General features: G+C 42.4%; 2 protein-coding genes across 12 annotated transcripts in view; one reads left to right on the top strand and one right to left on the bottom strand.

The window, feature by feature from the left end:
• Fan1 (FANCD2 and FANCI associated nuclease 1) overlaps positions 1–10,488 on the top strand; it is a 42,080-nt gene extending 31,592 nt beyond the window's left edge. For 5 of the 8 annotated variants that reach the window (XM_074062112.1, XM_074062115.1, XM_074062114.1 and 2 more), the window contains 2 exons: positions 858–986; positions 7,928–10,488. In XM_074062112.1, coding sequence (XP_073918213.1) covers positions 858–986; positions 7,928–8,065 — 267 coding nt within the window. In that variant the 3' untranslated portion in view covers positions 8,066–10,488. The remainder of the gene's footprint in view (positions 1–857; positions 987–7,927) is intronic. The other 3 variants (XR_012444074.1, XR_012444073.1, XR_012444072.1) reach the window with 3 other exon arrangements.
• An 805-nt stretch (positions 10,489–11,293) lies between these two features.
• Positions 11,294–16,345, bottom strand: part of Mtmr10 (myotubularin related protein 10) — a 47,812-nt gene continuing 42,760 nt past the window's right edge. For all 4 annotated transcript variants that reach the window (XM_074062116.1, XM_020159876.2, XM_074062118.1 and 1 more), the window contains 2 exons: positions 15,007–15,189; positions 11,294–14,426 (listed from right to left, as the gene is read on the bottom strand). In XM_074062116.1, the coding sequence (XP_073918217.1) occupies positions 13,830–14,426; positions 15,007–15,189 (780 nt within the window). In that variant the 3' untranslated portion in view covers positions 11,294–13,829. The remainder of the gene's footprint in view (positions 14,427–15,006; positions 15,190–16,345) is intronic.

Genomic DNA, 16,345 nt, shown 5'->3' with positions numbered 1-16,345 from the left:
CTGGTGCTAGGTGTCTTCTTTGGCAACTGTATTAAAATACACATAAGGGTGTGTGTGTGTGTGTGTTAATAATGTGTGTGTGTGTGTTGTGTGTGGTGTGTGTGTGTGTGTTAATAATGTGTGTGTGTGTTAATAATGTGTGTGTGTGAATAATGTGTGTGTGTGTTAATGTGTGTGTGTGTTAATGTGTGTGTGTGTTAATGTGTGTGTGTGTGGTTGTGTGTGTGTGTGTGGTGTGTGTGTTAATTGTGTGTGTGTGTGGTGTGTGTGTTAATTGTGTGTGTGTGTTAATGTGTGTGTTGTGTGTATGTGTGTGTGTTAATAATGTGTGTGTGTTAATATGTGTGTTAATAATGTGTGTGTGTGCGTGTGTGTTAATAATGTGTGTGTGTGTGAATAATGTGTGTGTGTGTTAATAGCCCATCCCCCAGCCCAGATGCCACTGTTACGATGGGAACACTTTAGAGCATGAGAAAAGCCCCAGGTAAGCCTTTTCCACTCCAGAGTCAAGAACTCCTTTTGCTTGACCTGTGGCTGCAGCAGGAAGGACACCTTCCTTATCCCTTTCTGATGGCCTTTTCGAGACATCACCCATTCCTGAGTGTAAATCCAGATCCCCCTTCATCAGTTGTTCCCCGGGATGCCCATGCTGGGCAGAGGCCTGGTGACTGATGAAGGACACCTGCTTTCCCAGAGCTTGCCTGTGGAAAGCTGGAACCCTGTGGAGGTCAGAGCAGCCTCCCCCATATCTGAAGTCCATTTCTGCTGAACTGCACACTGGATTTTCTGTCTCACGATTGCTGGTGTCAGCGTCTGTGTTGTAGGAAGGTGGCTAACTTCTCACGTTTTGTGTTTAGGATCTTGTCTCCTGCCTTGGTGGCCCCATTCTCAGTGGTGTGTGCAGGCGCCTGGCCACTGACTTTCGGCACTGCCGAGGGGGCCTCCCTGACCTGGTAGTGTGGAACTCTCAGAGTCATCGAGTTAAGGTTAGTTCACCTACGGCAGAGATATCTTATTTGTCATTTTACTAGTAACTGAGTCAGAGGCCACAATAAGCATTTCCTTCATGACTATTGGCAAGATGGAATTCCTTGAGAGCCAGTGGGCTGAGGGCCAGGACTCCTGGGGGCCTCTCCTGGGCCACTCACCACCAGGAAGTTCCTTTCCTCAGAACAGGGGAGCAGGAGGAGCCAGGGTGTGAGCAAGGCAGGAGGCATAGTCTTATGTGACCTCATGTGGAGGTGAGTCCTTCACACTGGCTGCATTCTGTTGTCAGAGCAGGTCATCAGGTCCAGCCCGCAGAGGGAGGGCATCACACAGGGTGTGGACCTCTGGAACTTTTAGGTGCTTGCAAGAGTGAGCACCTCTTCAGATGTGCATGGGAGGCTCACTTGCCTCACTGTGGGCTTGGTCCTGCCATTCGTCACTGGTTGGTTATTTTCTTATTATTGTGTGTATGTATGTCTGTGTCTGGCTTCTCTTCTGTTCCTTGGTGTGTGTGTGTCCCCTCTCTTCTGCTGCATTGATCTGTTTGATTATTGCATTTCATACAAGTCTTACAGTCAAGTAGTAGCAATCTTCCAATGTGACTCTTCTTTTTCAAAATTATTTTGCATTTTTATTTGAATTTACAAAATTGACTTCTAAAAAAAAATCCTGCTTGGATTGTAATTGGGATTGCTTTGAATCTGTAGACCAATGTGAAAAGAGCTGGTATCTTAACATATTAAGTCTTGATCGACAGACATGATACAAATCTACATTCACTTAGATTACTTTCTCCTAGCATATGTTTTTACTTTTCGGTGTATACGTCATAGGCATCTTTTGTCAGAATGATCTTTGAGGATTTCATATTTCCAGTGTTATTAAGTGATATTTGTCTTTACAACTTTAATTTCTCATTGTTTGCTGCTATTCTGTAGAAACACAGTTGATTCTTGCATGTTGATATTGTAGTCTGCAAACTTGGTACCCTCACTTATTACTACTAGGAGGGTTTTGAATATTTCATTGGATTCTCTATGTTGACACTCAGATTATCTGCTAAGAGAGTCTTATCTCTTCCTTTCCAGTCTTGATGTCTTTCTTTTTTCTTGCCTGATTGCACTGGCTAGCAAAATGTAGGCTCTAAGTGATAAGACTGGATAGCTCTGCTTTCTTTCTGATCCTAGGGAGAAGCTCTTAGGATTTCATTTTTCAGTAGTACGTTAGGTGCAGGTGATTAGTACTACCTTTGGTTAGATTAAGAATTTCCCCTTTATATCCAAGTTTTCTGAGAGGTTTTTTTTTCTTTTTTTTGTGGAGCTGGGGTTTGTACTCAGGATCCCGTGCCCTTGCTAGGCAGGTACTCCACTACTTGAGCCATGCCCCATCTCTTCTTCAGGATAGAGTCTTGTGTTTTTGCCCAGGGCTGGCCTCAGACTGCATTCCTCCTGCCTATGCCTCCTGTGCAGCTGGGACCACAGGAATGAACCAACATGCCTGGCTCACTGTTTGAGATGGGGTCTCACTAATTCTTTGTCCAGGCAGGCCTGAACCTTGATCCTCCAATTTCTGTCTCTCAAGTAGCTGGGACTACAGGTATGAGCCACCACACCTAGCTTTGAGAGGTTTCTGTTTTTTTCTCTAAATCAGGAATTGATGTTGGAGTTTTTCAACTGCTTTTAAAAAATCTATTGATGTTACGTGATTTTTCTCTTTTAGTATGATAATTTTATATTCATCTGTTTTCAAATCTTAAATTTTTTCATTCTTGCCCTAAAGAAATAATAAGGGCACAGTGTTCACTTACACAGTTACACATAGTAGTTAATTAGCACTCCTGTGACTCAACTGTGTCAGCAATCATAGAAAGTGTTCACAAGCTTGGGCTATGGGTTGACACTTCTGTCATGACTACAGGCAGGCATTTCAAAGCTGGGCTCCCATCAGAACCACCCAAAGAAGTTTAAACCAAAGAAAACTACAAATTCCTGAGCCCACATCCCCGGTGTTTGGATTTGGAGCCTTGGGAGAGGTCCTCCAACTCTGTTTTCCAAAGGTGTCCTGGATGGTGTGGGTGTGCAGCCTGGTTCCCAGCCACTGGTGCAGACTGCAGTCATGTCTTGGTTGGCTCTGGGAGGCCCGCAGGTGGTGAAGCAACCAAGGTAAAGCACGTGGGCTTCTTGGGTCCAGAAGTTAGCAGTTTGGTGGTGAGTGTGGAGATTTACAATAATAAGCATTGCTCTGGATGCAGTTGGAGGACATCATGTTAAGTGAAGTAAGCCAGGCTCACAAACACAAAGGCCACATTTTCTCTCATACCTGGAACATAGATCTAAAAGATAAACATATAAACACAAAAACAAGCATGATCATATACAAACTCAATGTAGAACATGTGTGTAACAGTGGGACTTCTCTATGGGACTCAGGGCAAGAGGGAAAGGAAAAGAGAATGACAGAGCATCAGTAATATTGTAAAACATGGCATCTGTGAAGGTAGAGGATATAGGGATATGTATTGAAAGCTGTTGAAAACTGGGGTGTAGGAGATAAAGGGTAAGGGAGAGCAATGGAAGGGGTTGAGCGGATCAGAGTAAAGTATACCCACAGTGGGCATACATTGAAACACCCCTTCAAACATCAGCTTAAATATTAAGAAGGAAAGACAGGACTGTAAAATAGGTACTGTGGCGGGGGGCGGGGTTACTAGTGGGAGGGGGGAGATGAAGGAGATTAAGGTGAGGGTATATGGTTGATGGACTTCATACACTTATATATATGAAATAGAACAAGTGCTTTAAGTGGGGTGTGGAGGGGATCAAGGGGAAGAAACAGTGGGGGTGATCTGACCAATGTACAATATAACCCTACTTGGAATTATCACAATGAATTCCCCCATACAATGAATATATCCTAATAAAAAATTTTATTAAAAAAAATTCAACTTACTAGCACCTTTAGAAGACAACAGGTAGAAATGTTTGCCAGCCCTGCAGACTCAGCACACAGTCTCCATCAGCATGAACTAACCCCCCACCCTGGCTCTTGATCTGGTACCAGGGACAGAATCCAGCACTGTGATCTTGAAAGCATAGCCATCCAGCTTTTCAACCTTTTCTTGGCTCACACTTACACAAGTTTCTTGTGGGAGGTGAGCTTTCTCCAGTCAGTGAGCATGACTTTGGAAAACAGGTTTCCAGGATTTCTTTTAAGACCATTTGGGCAATTTCTCCAATGGCACCCAGAATAAAGATGGATTTGCCCTGCACCTGAAGTCTTTCTGAAGCTTCCCCGGATCTTCTGTTGCACTGCTATCTTGAAGTGCACAGAGGGTGGGGCCTGGGAAAGGCTTGGATTTTGAAGCTTAACCCTTGCAGTTCCCAGATAAACTTCACTTGGTGATGGATTATCCTCTTTATATAATGTCGGATTTGATTTTTATATGTTAAGAACTTTAGTGTACATGTCCATGAAAGATACTGTTCTATATTGTCCCTCTAATATCTTTTTTGGGTTTTGCTTTCTGAGTGATCCTAGTGCTGGACCTCATAGAATTGGATGGGAAATACCGTTTTTGGTTTTCTGGAACAGTCTGTGTAGAATTAGTATGAGTTCTGCAATCTTTGGTTAATTCTCCAACATAAAGAGAATTTTCCTTTTGGGAAAATTTAAAATTATGCATTTCTTTTTAATTCCCATAGGGATCATAGTATCTGTTTCTTTTTGACTGAGTTCTGGGAGTTTGTGTCTTTGAGCAATTTGTCCATTTCATGTAAATTGTTGAGTTTATTTCCATAAAATTGTCCATGTTTCTCCCTTACTGTGATTTCATTCCTTGTAGGATCATTATTTCTGTCATGCTCTTAGTCCTGATATTTGAAATCTGTGTCTTTTCTTTTTTTTTTTTTCTGTGGTCTGTCAGGTGGGAGGTTTATCAAGTTTATTAATTTGCTCAAAGAACTGTGGAGTCATTTATTTTGTCTACTGAACTTCTGTTTTGTGTTTCATTCATTTCTGATCTGCTCTTCGTAATTTCCCTTTCTTCTGCTTCCTTTATATGTAATGTGTCGTTTGTGATTTCCTAAGGTGGAAGCTGAAATCATTACTTGGAGAGTTTTCTTTGCCAAGAGTCATTTAGTGCCATCCATTTACTTTTGTGTGCTGTTCTGCCTGAATCTTACAAATAATATGTTGCTTTTACTTTTACTCAGTTCAAACTACTTTCTTATTTCCTGTTTCATTTCTTCTTTGATCTTTGGCTTATTTACAAGTGAGTCATTTAATTTCCACACACTTTTTTCCAGGGATCTCTGACCATGAACTTATAATTTAATTCCATTAAAGTCAGAGGACATGTTTTATATGACTTGAAACCTATATTGAGACGTGTTTGTACCCAGACTACCGTTTGCCTTGGTGAATATTCTGTTTGCACTTGAAAAGAATGTATGTTTGGCTTTTGTTGGGGCGGTATTTTAAAATGTCAGTTAGGTCAAGTTGACGTATAGTATTGCTCAAATCCTTACTGTTCCTTATTTACGTGTTACGTGAAATACTGAGAGGATAATGACATCTGAGTGTAACACTGGATTTGCATATTTCTTCTTACATCTCTATCCATCCTTAATAGCCTCATGTATTTTGAAGCTCTGTTATTAGATGCATAAATTGACCCCTTTGTCATGGTCAGATGTCCCTCCTTTATTCCTGGTAATGTTTTTTGCTTAAAATCATGTGGATAATAACATATAGCTACTCCAGCTTTCTTTTGATTAGCGTTAACACATCTTTTCCTATTCTTCTTCTTTATCTTTTATTTTTCGGCAGTACTAGGGTTTCTGCCCAGGGCCTTGCACTTGCTCGGCAGGCATTCTACATGAGTCATGACTCCAGCCCGTTCTGCTTTTAGGTTATTTTTCAGACAGGGTCTCATTTTTTGCCCAGGATTGGCTTCAGATAATGATCCTCCTACCTATGGCCTCCCATGTAGCTAGGATGACAGGTGTGTGCTGCCACACCTAGCTTATTGGTTGATGTGGGATCATGCTAATTTTATTGCCTGGGCTGGTCTCAAACCATGATCCTCCCAATCTCCACCTCCTGAGAAGCTGGGATTACAAGTATGAGCACTGTGTCAAACCACTGTGCCCAGTCCCATTCTTTTACTATTTTGTCTTTGAGTTTCTTACAGGCATCACTTAGTTGAGTCTTCTTTCATTTTTTGGCGACACTGTAGTTTGATCTCAGGACTTCATGCTTGCTAAGCCACTTGAAGCCTCCAGCCCTTTTTGCTCTGGTTATTATTGAGATGGGGTCCAAGTTATGCCCAGGCGGGCCTGGCTTGCCAGCCTATTTACTTTTCCTGCCCTAGCTGAGACAGCAGGTATGCGTACCATGTCCAGCTTTTTTCTGTTCAGATGAGGTCTTGAGAACTTTTTTCTCTAGGGTTGGCCTCAAACCACAGTCCTCCTGATGTCTGCCTTCCAGCTATGTAGGATTGCAGGTGTGAATCTCTGTGCCTGCCTGGCTAGTTGGGTCTTTTCAAATCTTACATAACCTCCACCTTTTAATGGAGTATTTGGAGCATTTACATTTAATGTGATTACTGAAATGCTTAGTTTTGAACGTGGGGGGTTCAACTGAACTCAGGGCCTTGTGCTTGCCAGGCAGGTGTTCTACCTCTTGAGCCACACCACAGCTAAGATATTTTTAAAATAGGTTCTCATATTTATTCCTGGGTTGACCTGGACTGTGATCCTCATATTTATGTTTCCTGTGTAGCTGGGATGACAGGCGCACACCACCATGCTCAGTTGTCCTTTTTTTTTTTTTTTTTTTTTGGTAGTACTGGGGGTTTGAACTTGGGGCCTCATGCTTGCTAGGCAGGTGCTGTACCATTTGAGCCACTCTGCCAGCCCTTGAAAGATATTTTCTCTGGGCTAAAAATTTTGTGTTGATGGTTCTCTTCTTTCAATACTTTAAAAATACTGGCTTACTGTTTCCAGTGACAAATATTTTTTTCTTTCAACTTTAAAAATTCTGGCTGCTTTTAACATATTCCTGTGCTGTGGATTATGCAGTTTAATCATGGCATTCTTAGCATATTGTTCTTTATGTCTGTACTTGGTGCTTTGCAGTTTCTTTGACCTTTGGACTTCTAATTTTCCTCAAATGTGGAAAAATTTTTGACATTTATTTAAAAGTATTTTCTCTCTTCTCTTTCCTTTGGGGACTCTTAATTAAATGTCCATAAGGCTGCTGAGCGCTCTATTTTCTGCACTTCACCTAGAATTTTTATTGCTGTCTTCTAGTTCAGCATATTTGTGCAGTGAAAAAAACCGAGTTTCTGCCATCCTGGAGCTGATACATTAACAGCCAGACTTATGATAAACGCCATGAAAGAAATACATAGAAAGTACATAGAATCAATCATCCTGAGCCTCTCTTGAGACAAGTTTAAGCTGAGCCTTGAAAGATAAGAACTTAGGCATGAATAGAGGGAGAAATGTCCTCAGTAGTGGGGACAGTGTGTGAGGCCCTGGGGTGGGGAAGACGCTGGTCTAAAAGGAGGCCTTAGCAGTGACTGGCAGGGGCTGGATCATAAGTTCAGATTTAACTGCAAATGTAACAAGGTAATTGGAGGGTTTTAAGGGAGTAACATCACTGTAAGCTTTAAAATAATTTTTCATTTGCTATGCTAAGAATCAATTTACTAATTCCTCTGTGAAGAATTGTCTAGTTTCGACAGAACAGAAAAATTTCCCGAGGAATTTCTTCTACACACACACACACACACACACACACACACACACACAGTGGTGTAGCAGAATCTACACACACACACACACACACACACACACACACACACACACACACACAGGTGTAGCAGAATGAGAAATTTCAGGAAGGTACTAAATTTTGTTTTGAATTTATCTTCCAGCTGGTGGAAGTTAAAGGTCCCAGTGATCGTCTTTCACACAAACAAATGATCTGGTTGGATGAACTGCAGAAGCTGGGGGCTGAAGTAGAAGTGTGCCATGTGGTTGCAGTTGGAGCGAAGAGCAAAAGCCTCAGCTGAAAATGATGGAGTTGGTGATATTTGGTCATACATCGATGCAAGATTTCCAGAAGGATAAAGCAGTACTGAACTGAATTTCACTGATTTCATCAGTTGTAAATATGGTAATTTAATGACTCCTTATTGTACAGTGTCTGTGTATCACAAAACCTGGTATCTGCTTCAATACACTAATTTAGTCCACACAGTGGGTAATGAATTTTTCAAAAGGTCAAAATCTTGGTGGTCATTTTAGGAGCTGGACAAGTCTACGTTACTAGATTAGACTTTAAAAAACTGCTGGAGGGGGAACCCAAACAGGTGGTTCACAGCTTTCGGCCTTCATGAAAGTAGCATGTTTCTTCCTATTAAGCATTTTGGAAATGGAGATTGTCTTTTTTCCCCTTTATTTGTTCATTTGCTCCTTCCTTCCTTCCTTCATTCATTTTGGTAGTAGTGGGCTTTGAATGCAGGGCCTCACACTTGCTTGGCAGGAACTCTTGGCCCCAGCCTGAAGATTCTTGAATTTGAGTTTTTGTCTATACTGGTTTACACACCTCACTGTTAAGTATTATGATTTTAATCATCCAAGAAGGGCAGAAACAGTAGAAATTCCCATTTCTTTAGGAATTCAAAGTAATTCTCTATTTTAAGGCAGGGGAGGACTCAGAACACTTGTGTCTCATTTAGCAGAAGCATCGTGCCTGTTACCACGCTCTTGGATGGTGAGTGCTAACAACTTCTGTTCACGTGTTAGAAACAATGGTTTTCTCCTGTTCTGATTATTCTTATTTTGTCTACTGATCTAGAACCTCATTCAGCACTCATGATGGTTAAATAGTTCAAACACATTGTCAAATTTGATGAAAATGTCCCATTTTTGAAAGTGATGCTTGCAACCTGCTGTGACTGACTTCTGAGCAAGTCCACTGCCGGTCCTCGTGCCTCCCCTGGAGACCAGGCACTGATGAAGAACCAAGATGTGCTGCTCTTCTGCTGGGTTACTTGAAGGCTACTTGGCAAGCTGCTCCATTCCCTAGTGAGTTGAACTGCCGCTGTGCGCCAGGCAGTCCTTGAAAAACCAGACACAAGTACCGCAGGATTCCGGCTCTTCTGGCTCTGCAGGGTTAGTGTGAGAGTGGAGAAGCGTTGGGAGAAGAGGAAAGTGTGGAAACAGCCAAGTACAACATGTGCGTCAATTACTAGAGAATAGAGGGAAAAACCTTTCATCTGAAAGTGACGACTTCCTGCCTATTAAAATCACATGATGGATGCTGTGTCCACTGGGATCTTACTGCAGTTAGCTCCTTTGGCGGAATCAAATTATTATATACACACGCTAGACATGAAACCTAAATCTGTGTGTGATTTCTTTCAGATGATAGGACTTTACATCCTCACTAGCAGCATCTGTCAGCAGGTATAATGCGCAGTTGTCATTCAGCTGCAGCATTTTGATCTTAGTAGTCCTTACCTCCTAGTTTTTCTGATTCCTTATATAAAAAACAAAAAACCATGCATGGCTACCTCTTATTTCAGTTTTTCTTTTTAAGTGGCAGAGATATCCTTTCTGCCATCCACAAAAGCTGATCTGTGAGGCTTACTGAAATCGATGTGGCCTGACAAGTGTGTCCATCAGAAAGCTAAGGAGGGGTAACAAGAAGCCACCTCTTTGAGTACGGTGGAATGTAAACAGAAGCGTCAGGTGATAATGACAAAACCAGATTCTTCAGTGTCCAATCCCCACTGCCCCTAACATCCGGGAAATCCACAAACACTGAGCTAGTGACCCACTTTCCCTGGTATACGTTTGTCCCGTCTCATCCAACAGTATGAAAATATAGCACCAGGACAGATGTCTCTTGATGGCCCCAAACAGCATGGGAGGCCCCTGGATCTTGTAAGCTCCAAAGAAGGCTGTGGTAGCATCCAGAGGGCCTGGCAGAAGCTTCTGGGTCAGCAGGCAATGGCTGAGCCCACAAACATGAGGTGTGGCTGTCAGCGTGCTCTTCCTAAAGGCCCTGGGGAGCCGGCCCCATGGCAGTGAATGCCAGTGGGCCAGTACAGACTAACCACCTACCACAGGATCCGGGAAGGGTAGAGAACAAGGCCCTGCACTCACAGATTACAAGGCCTCCCCATGGCTCCAAATCCCTGGTAATGTGACACCATCTTAATTATAGGGACTATGACAATGAGAACTGAAGAGTCTGAGTAATCCAAAAGAAATGATCTAGACAAAAAGAATCAGAAATGTACTTGATCAGTGTAACTGCAGCCCCCAGCCCCCGGTCCTAATACTGTAACACCTAGCACTCAAAGGCTGGTCCCTCTGGGACAGGTGACCTTCACTTGGCTCACAGTTTGGATAGATTGTGATAGACAAGCACTTCAACATCAACTTCAATATCAGTGTCTTCATGTCAATAAAGACGTTAAAATCAGCTGCTTGCTGCTGTGTCCTTGTCCTACAAAGTGGGTAGTGACAAAAGCATGCCACAATTACCTCTCCCTAGCTGTTTCTCCATGCTGAATGGCTCCTAGACGCATACTCCCGAGTTACTATGAGTTGGGTAATATGAGAAAAGTAAGCTCTATTCACAAATTCAGCAGGTATTTTTGGAGTGGGAGGAGTCTGGGTTGGGAGACAGTAGACAGGGTGGCTGATGCTATTCCAAGGTTAAGACAGCCTCAAGTAAGTTTAGGATGCTGTTAGGTAAAATTGAGCACTTTTTATCTGAAGGGCAGCCTCTAATAAAGCTGAAATTCCACACACTGAAATTCCAAGAGGGTTCCCAAACTCATTTCATGGGCACGGTGGCTCACACCAGCTCCCAATACTGGGCATCTAGCTCTGAGTTCAGTGACATTACCATGTGATTTGAAATCAGCCCCCAAGAGTCATCTACCCACTAGAAACTGACAAAAACAAACAGGGCTCCAGTTTTTGTTCTTTTCCCCCACTGGTTCTTGAAACATTTATCAACAGATCATGGTTTTAGGGATTGGCACCCCAGGCCTTCTTGGAGGAAACTGATCCTCCAGCTTTTGTATTTATTGAATGAAACCCCAACAGGGCACAGTCCATGGATACCCACGTGGCCTGCTACAGCCAGTTCTGAGCTGATTAAAGATGTTATTGATGACTTCCCCAATTAGAAGGCGAGCAGAAAAGCTGCATGGACTACACATTAGTACGAGTAGAATAAGCTGCCTTCCTGTCTTCAATCACTATGCTCTTGTACTGGGTTTCATATCGACACAGTATCTAGAAATTTTATTTAGCAGTCAAAATTTCCTTTACATTCAATTTGTTGGACAAATCTGATATTCCTGCTTATCCTACTTCAACTCATCAGTTTTAGGCACAAAGGTTTTTCTCTCAAAATTGAGATTTTTAACAACTTGAGGTTACTGCTACAAGATTTTGATGAAGGATGTATTGAACAGTTTTCACCCTCTGTTAGCACAAATTAATATCTTTGACTTAAAGTTAGACATTTTTGGCTTTAAAATCAGTTTCCAACATAAAACAGTAAAACACTGCATTTTTAGGTTCAGCACTAGAAAGTCCAACGCCGTTAGGCCTTTGTGTGGATCCCATCAGCGCAGGCTTCACCCCTCGCCAAGGGACACAGTGCTGAGCTCTTTGGTTCACTGCATACCACCACACTTACCACTCCTGTCACCACAGTGTCATTTTTGCTAGCAGAACTGCAAAGCAGCTTTACAATGGCCCAGTTAAGGCTTTATAGTTGTTTTTCATATTATGCACAACACACTGTGGCACAATAATCATGATATAACAACTATGGAGCAAAAAATAAAAGATTTTACATTTATCACATAAAAATATGCACAATTTTCTATTTTTAAAATAGCATTAATAGTACCCAATCTTTTTAAACTTGTAAGTTAACAGAAGATCACTAAAGAAGTTGAAATATATGTGTGAGGGAAGAAACTCACAAAGAAATAAATGTTCAATCAAAAAATAAGTTTAGAACAATCTGTAATTTAAAAAAGCAGCTTAATGAAAAATTATTATTTCACTTTCAGTGGCAGGAAACGCTGTGGTGTTTTAAGAGGAGGGGGGCTGGTTTCCAATCAAGGACTATACTCTTGAATGACAATAGTGCTGTTTGTATAAACTAAAAATAGCCCGTATTTTCAAGGCAAAAACTTGGCAAAGACACTGGGTTTATCCACAAGATGAATTTCTGAAGACTAAGACCTTCTGCCCTGTTAAATCCAGAGAAAATATTAAATAAATTTTTTAAATGCAGATGATGAAAGTAGAAAGTTATTCAGTATATATAAGGTAAAACACATGATCTTGAAATAGGCTAACCAATTACTTTACTGTAAAACTTTTCAAAACCTTAAGATGGCAATTTAAGAGACTAACATAATCAAATGTGAAAATATTCACCTTTTAAAGAGTGAATGGGGGTGTACTGTGTGTGGCGGGGGGAGTGGGGTGGTGAAGACTTGTCTGCTAAATGTCACTGCTAGGAGCTTTTAAGTTTTGACTTGCAAAGTTGGCCAGGTTCCTATCAGTTTGAAAATAAGGGGGCTGTAGGTGAGAAATACACCTTGATGTGCTTCTCAGTGTCCACTGAATATTGCTGTCAAGAGTCAGGAAGGGTATGGGGCACTTCTCTCGATATTTGTTAAAATGACAGTATTCTGAGAAGTCCATTTTCATTTCTCCTGTTCCTAAGTGTTAAGAACTGTGTGTGAGAGGACTTCTGTACCAGTGCCCTGACCTGTGACCCTACCAGTTACTTCCAAGAAATGCCGGCCAACATTCGTGTCAGCTGGAAATGCTGGTGGGGAGGCCCAGAATGCCCTGAGCAGCCCTGTGGTCCTGCCCAGGGTACAGCCTGCCACAGCTGGGGTTGTGCCTCTGTTGCTCCGGCAGCCTCTCAGGACCACAACCCCAAAGACTGCTGTGTCGTTGGTGTCTTTCAGAGGGACAGAAATGTGGCTTTAGGGACACCTGACTATTGGTATGAAACTCAGCACAAAAAACATATTTCCAATATGCAGTGGGATTTTTGACACCTAAATTAAAAAAGAAAGTTAATTGTATTTTCCTGTTACTCATATCTTAATGTCAAAGGCACTTCTGGATTTAATTATATTATCTATAGCAAATGTATTAAAAGTTACAGTGCATATCATTTTCAAGTTAGTCCTACAGAGTTAAAAGCAAACTCTTAAGTTCAAAACACAGTGATCTCAGGTCCCAAACAAGATGACCTAGAATAATAAATTCTAACCTGGAACACTGAACTCTTATCAGGTGAGTTCAATTAGGGATAACAGTGACAAAAATACAAGGATACCTAGAAATCTGTGTGTGTAGGGGGTGGGGAAGTTTATCAAATATTCCTAATTTCTTAACTTCCTCATGCCTCCTTCTGTGGTTATCAGGGAGTCTCAGGGAGCCTTTACTACGTAGCAGGAAAAATGGATGCAGACAAAGTAAACATCTCAGAGAAGGCCTGATCAGTTGATCACAGTAATAAGAATGGGGGGGTCTGTCTGCAAATCACTCAGAATGAGCCAGATCTGTAATGACAGAAGGACATAAAAAACCAAAATTACATTTCTCCTAAAATAACTGAAAGGAAACATGATTCAACATGTTCTTAAATATTAGTGCAAATTTCAACTATCATTCTTACATATGAAATTATCAGTTTTAAATGCGTAAGTTAGCAATTTCAATTCGGAGGGAAAAATTTAGTTTCCCTCCAAATGTTCAAAAAATGCTACATTAGTCTTCATTTGCTAGTGTTTCAGTAGATAACCATATTTTGGCCCCACTCAAAAATTTGCTTAATGGCGTTCCTAAAATGCTTCGTCTGCAGAGATTCCCTACAGGAGAAAACGGAAATGATGAGGAGAGAAACGCTGGTATCTCCGAGGTGTCGTGCGGGCCGTGGGCTCTGAAATACATCCTGCTCTGGTCCAGCTCTGAGCAGCAGGCTTCCAGGGGGCCGCTCCGCTGCTGCCGCAGCACCCTGCTAAGCATGTCCACTTCGTCGGCCAGGAGGGAGAGCTTGTGGAAGGCCGTGATGGAGCCCCCAAGGGAGATCTGTGCCTCAGGGACCCAGCGGAAGTAGCACAGCTTCCACAGCTTTATGTAAGTTCCGGAGAGATGTGGCAGAATGATGCCGTGCAGGTCGACTGGCTTGGAAAACCACTCTCTAAAGTACTGCTCTATGTCACTGCTCTGGCTGTCGGTATGCTGAAGTGGGTCTGGCTTTAGTTTTAGTATTAATGAGTTTCTCCTTGGAAGAAATTCTTGGTCACTGATGAGTCCATTCTTTAAGGATGATGGCATTCCTCTGAGTGTGGAGCTGTAGCTTTTCTGCACAGAAGAGAGCTTAGCATTATTCTCCCAGAGCAGACCTTTATAAAAAATACCGAAGATGTAATGGCAAATATAAAGTCAGTATTTGCAGACACTGGGTGGAATTTTGCCTCACCACACACTTTCACTTCTTCCCTTGTAATGCTTATTGTAGTCCTCCTCCTTGGAATCACACTGTTTTTAGTAAGTCTATTATCCTAGAATGGGGGTAGGAGGTGAGTATATCCTGTCTATTAATATGCTTACATGCACATTTGTGACTTCTGGGTTAGGAAAAAATAAATCTAGATTTTTTTTTAAGAGTCTAGATTCTAGCAGGAAAAATGGGCAGACTAGTTTTAGGCTGAGCCTCAATTTGCCAACTTTCAGGTGCTATCTAGCCTTCCTGAGTCTCAAACACCAAGAAAAGTCAAGATATAGATAGTCATGTCACTTTAGAAAGGGAATGCTCCCTAAAAACCTGTATCAACTGTGTTATTGTGGGAAGTGACCCTGCTTCCAATGCTGTGTTCTGAAGATATGTTTGGTTGTGAGAGCCAACAGGAGGTTCTGTTGTTAGAGCACTACTGTAGTTTACCTTTGTCCGTTTGAAAGACTTCCCAGAGCCATTCTGCACACAAGCCGTGCTCTTTCCAATGTAGAAGGGGTTGTGGAAGAGGGTGCGGTCTTTTGCTGTGAATTGAAGAGACCAGTCCCAAACCGAGGGGAATTTTAAGCCCTTTTCATCACCCAATTGTATATTTTTGCTAATAGCAAATTCCTGCAAAGTAAAACATTTAAACGTGTGAAAAGATGTACAGCTAAATCTTTTAATGTGCCTCCATCACCATGCAGATGAAGCATCTGAGGTAGACAGAGCACTCAATGCCTATTAGCGCAGCACTTTCAATCCAAGAACAAGAGGCACAGCATTCTACGGAACCTACAACACCCTCTGAGTGAGTGCAGTGGACTGTTCAGTGTGTTCCCTGCCTCAGAACCAAGGAGGCTGGGTCCTATGCATGATGAGGGTGCTGGTAAGAGAAGAAAAATTTGACTAACATGATACCACAAGGTCTCACTCAGAACATGATGCCCCCACTCTGGGCTGATGCAGCCTGGTGCCCTGGTTTTCTACCACTGCAAATGGATCAACCCAAGGCACCAGGTGACAGAGGACAGACATGGGGCTTCTCTGGAAGGCAGCCCCCAGACCACTTCAAACTAAGTAGTCACCCTTAGTGACACTGAGAAAGGACCCTCATTTTAAAGCAGGTCTGGGGGTTGCCTTCCAGAGAAGCCCCATGTCTGTCCTCTGGCACAGGGAGGACATGACAAGAGTCCTGAGGGAGGGTGAAGGCAGGAAGCCAGGTCTTGGACACGCTGGCCTAAAGAGGCTGCAGGCCTCCTGGCCTCCTGTCCCTTTTCAGGTCACAGTGTGTCTGCATGGCAGGGATGCACAGGTGTGTATATGGCAGTGAAAGATGGAGAGAGCTGAAGGAGGCAAGCAAAGCCCAGAAGTGGCTGAGCTCGCAGTACATGATGACAGGGTACAAGAAATGAAAATGAGCAACTGGGAGATATTTATTTTAGGAACAAGGCCTCAGGAGCCACTGGGGCTCAGTTCAGTATTTGGAAAGGTTAACTCCTTCTGGGGAAGTATAGAATAAGTTGTATAAAAATTTCCCTCCCAAGCTAACCAACCTAAAAAGCTCTCTCTGACAGGGCTGAGTTTCTCTGCGCCCAGGGCTCCCATTTTGAAATGCCTTCTGTGTTCCAAGACCTGGCTTCCTACTCTAAAATGAGGCCTGCCTTCACCCTCCCTCATGACTCTTGTTTTCTGCTTTTATAACACCCTAAGTCCTCTTCTTTGGAACTCTCCTTATTAATAAAATTCTTCCTACAGTGATAGCCAAATAATGCATGTTATTTTTAAC

The sequence above is a fragment of the Castor canadensis genome, chromosome 19 (assembly GCF_047511655.1).
Source record: "Castor canadensis chromosome 19, mCasCan1.hap1v2, whole genome shotgun sequence".
Classification (NCBI taxonomy): Eukaryota; Metazoa; Chordata; class Mammalia; order Rodentia; family Castoridae; genus Castor; species Castor canadensis.
Note: the sequence above shows the minus strand (reverse complement) of the source record. Positions and strands in the feature narration are given on the sequence as shown.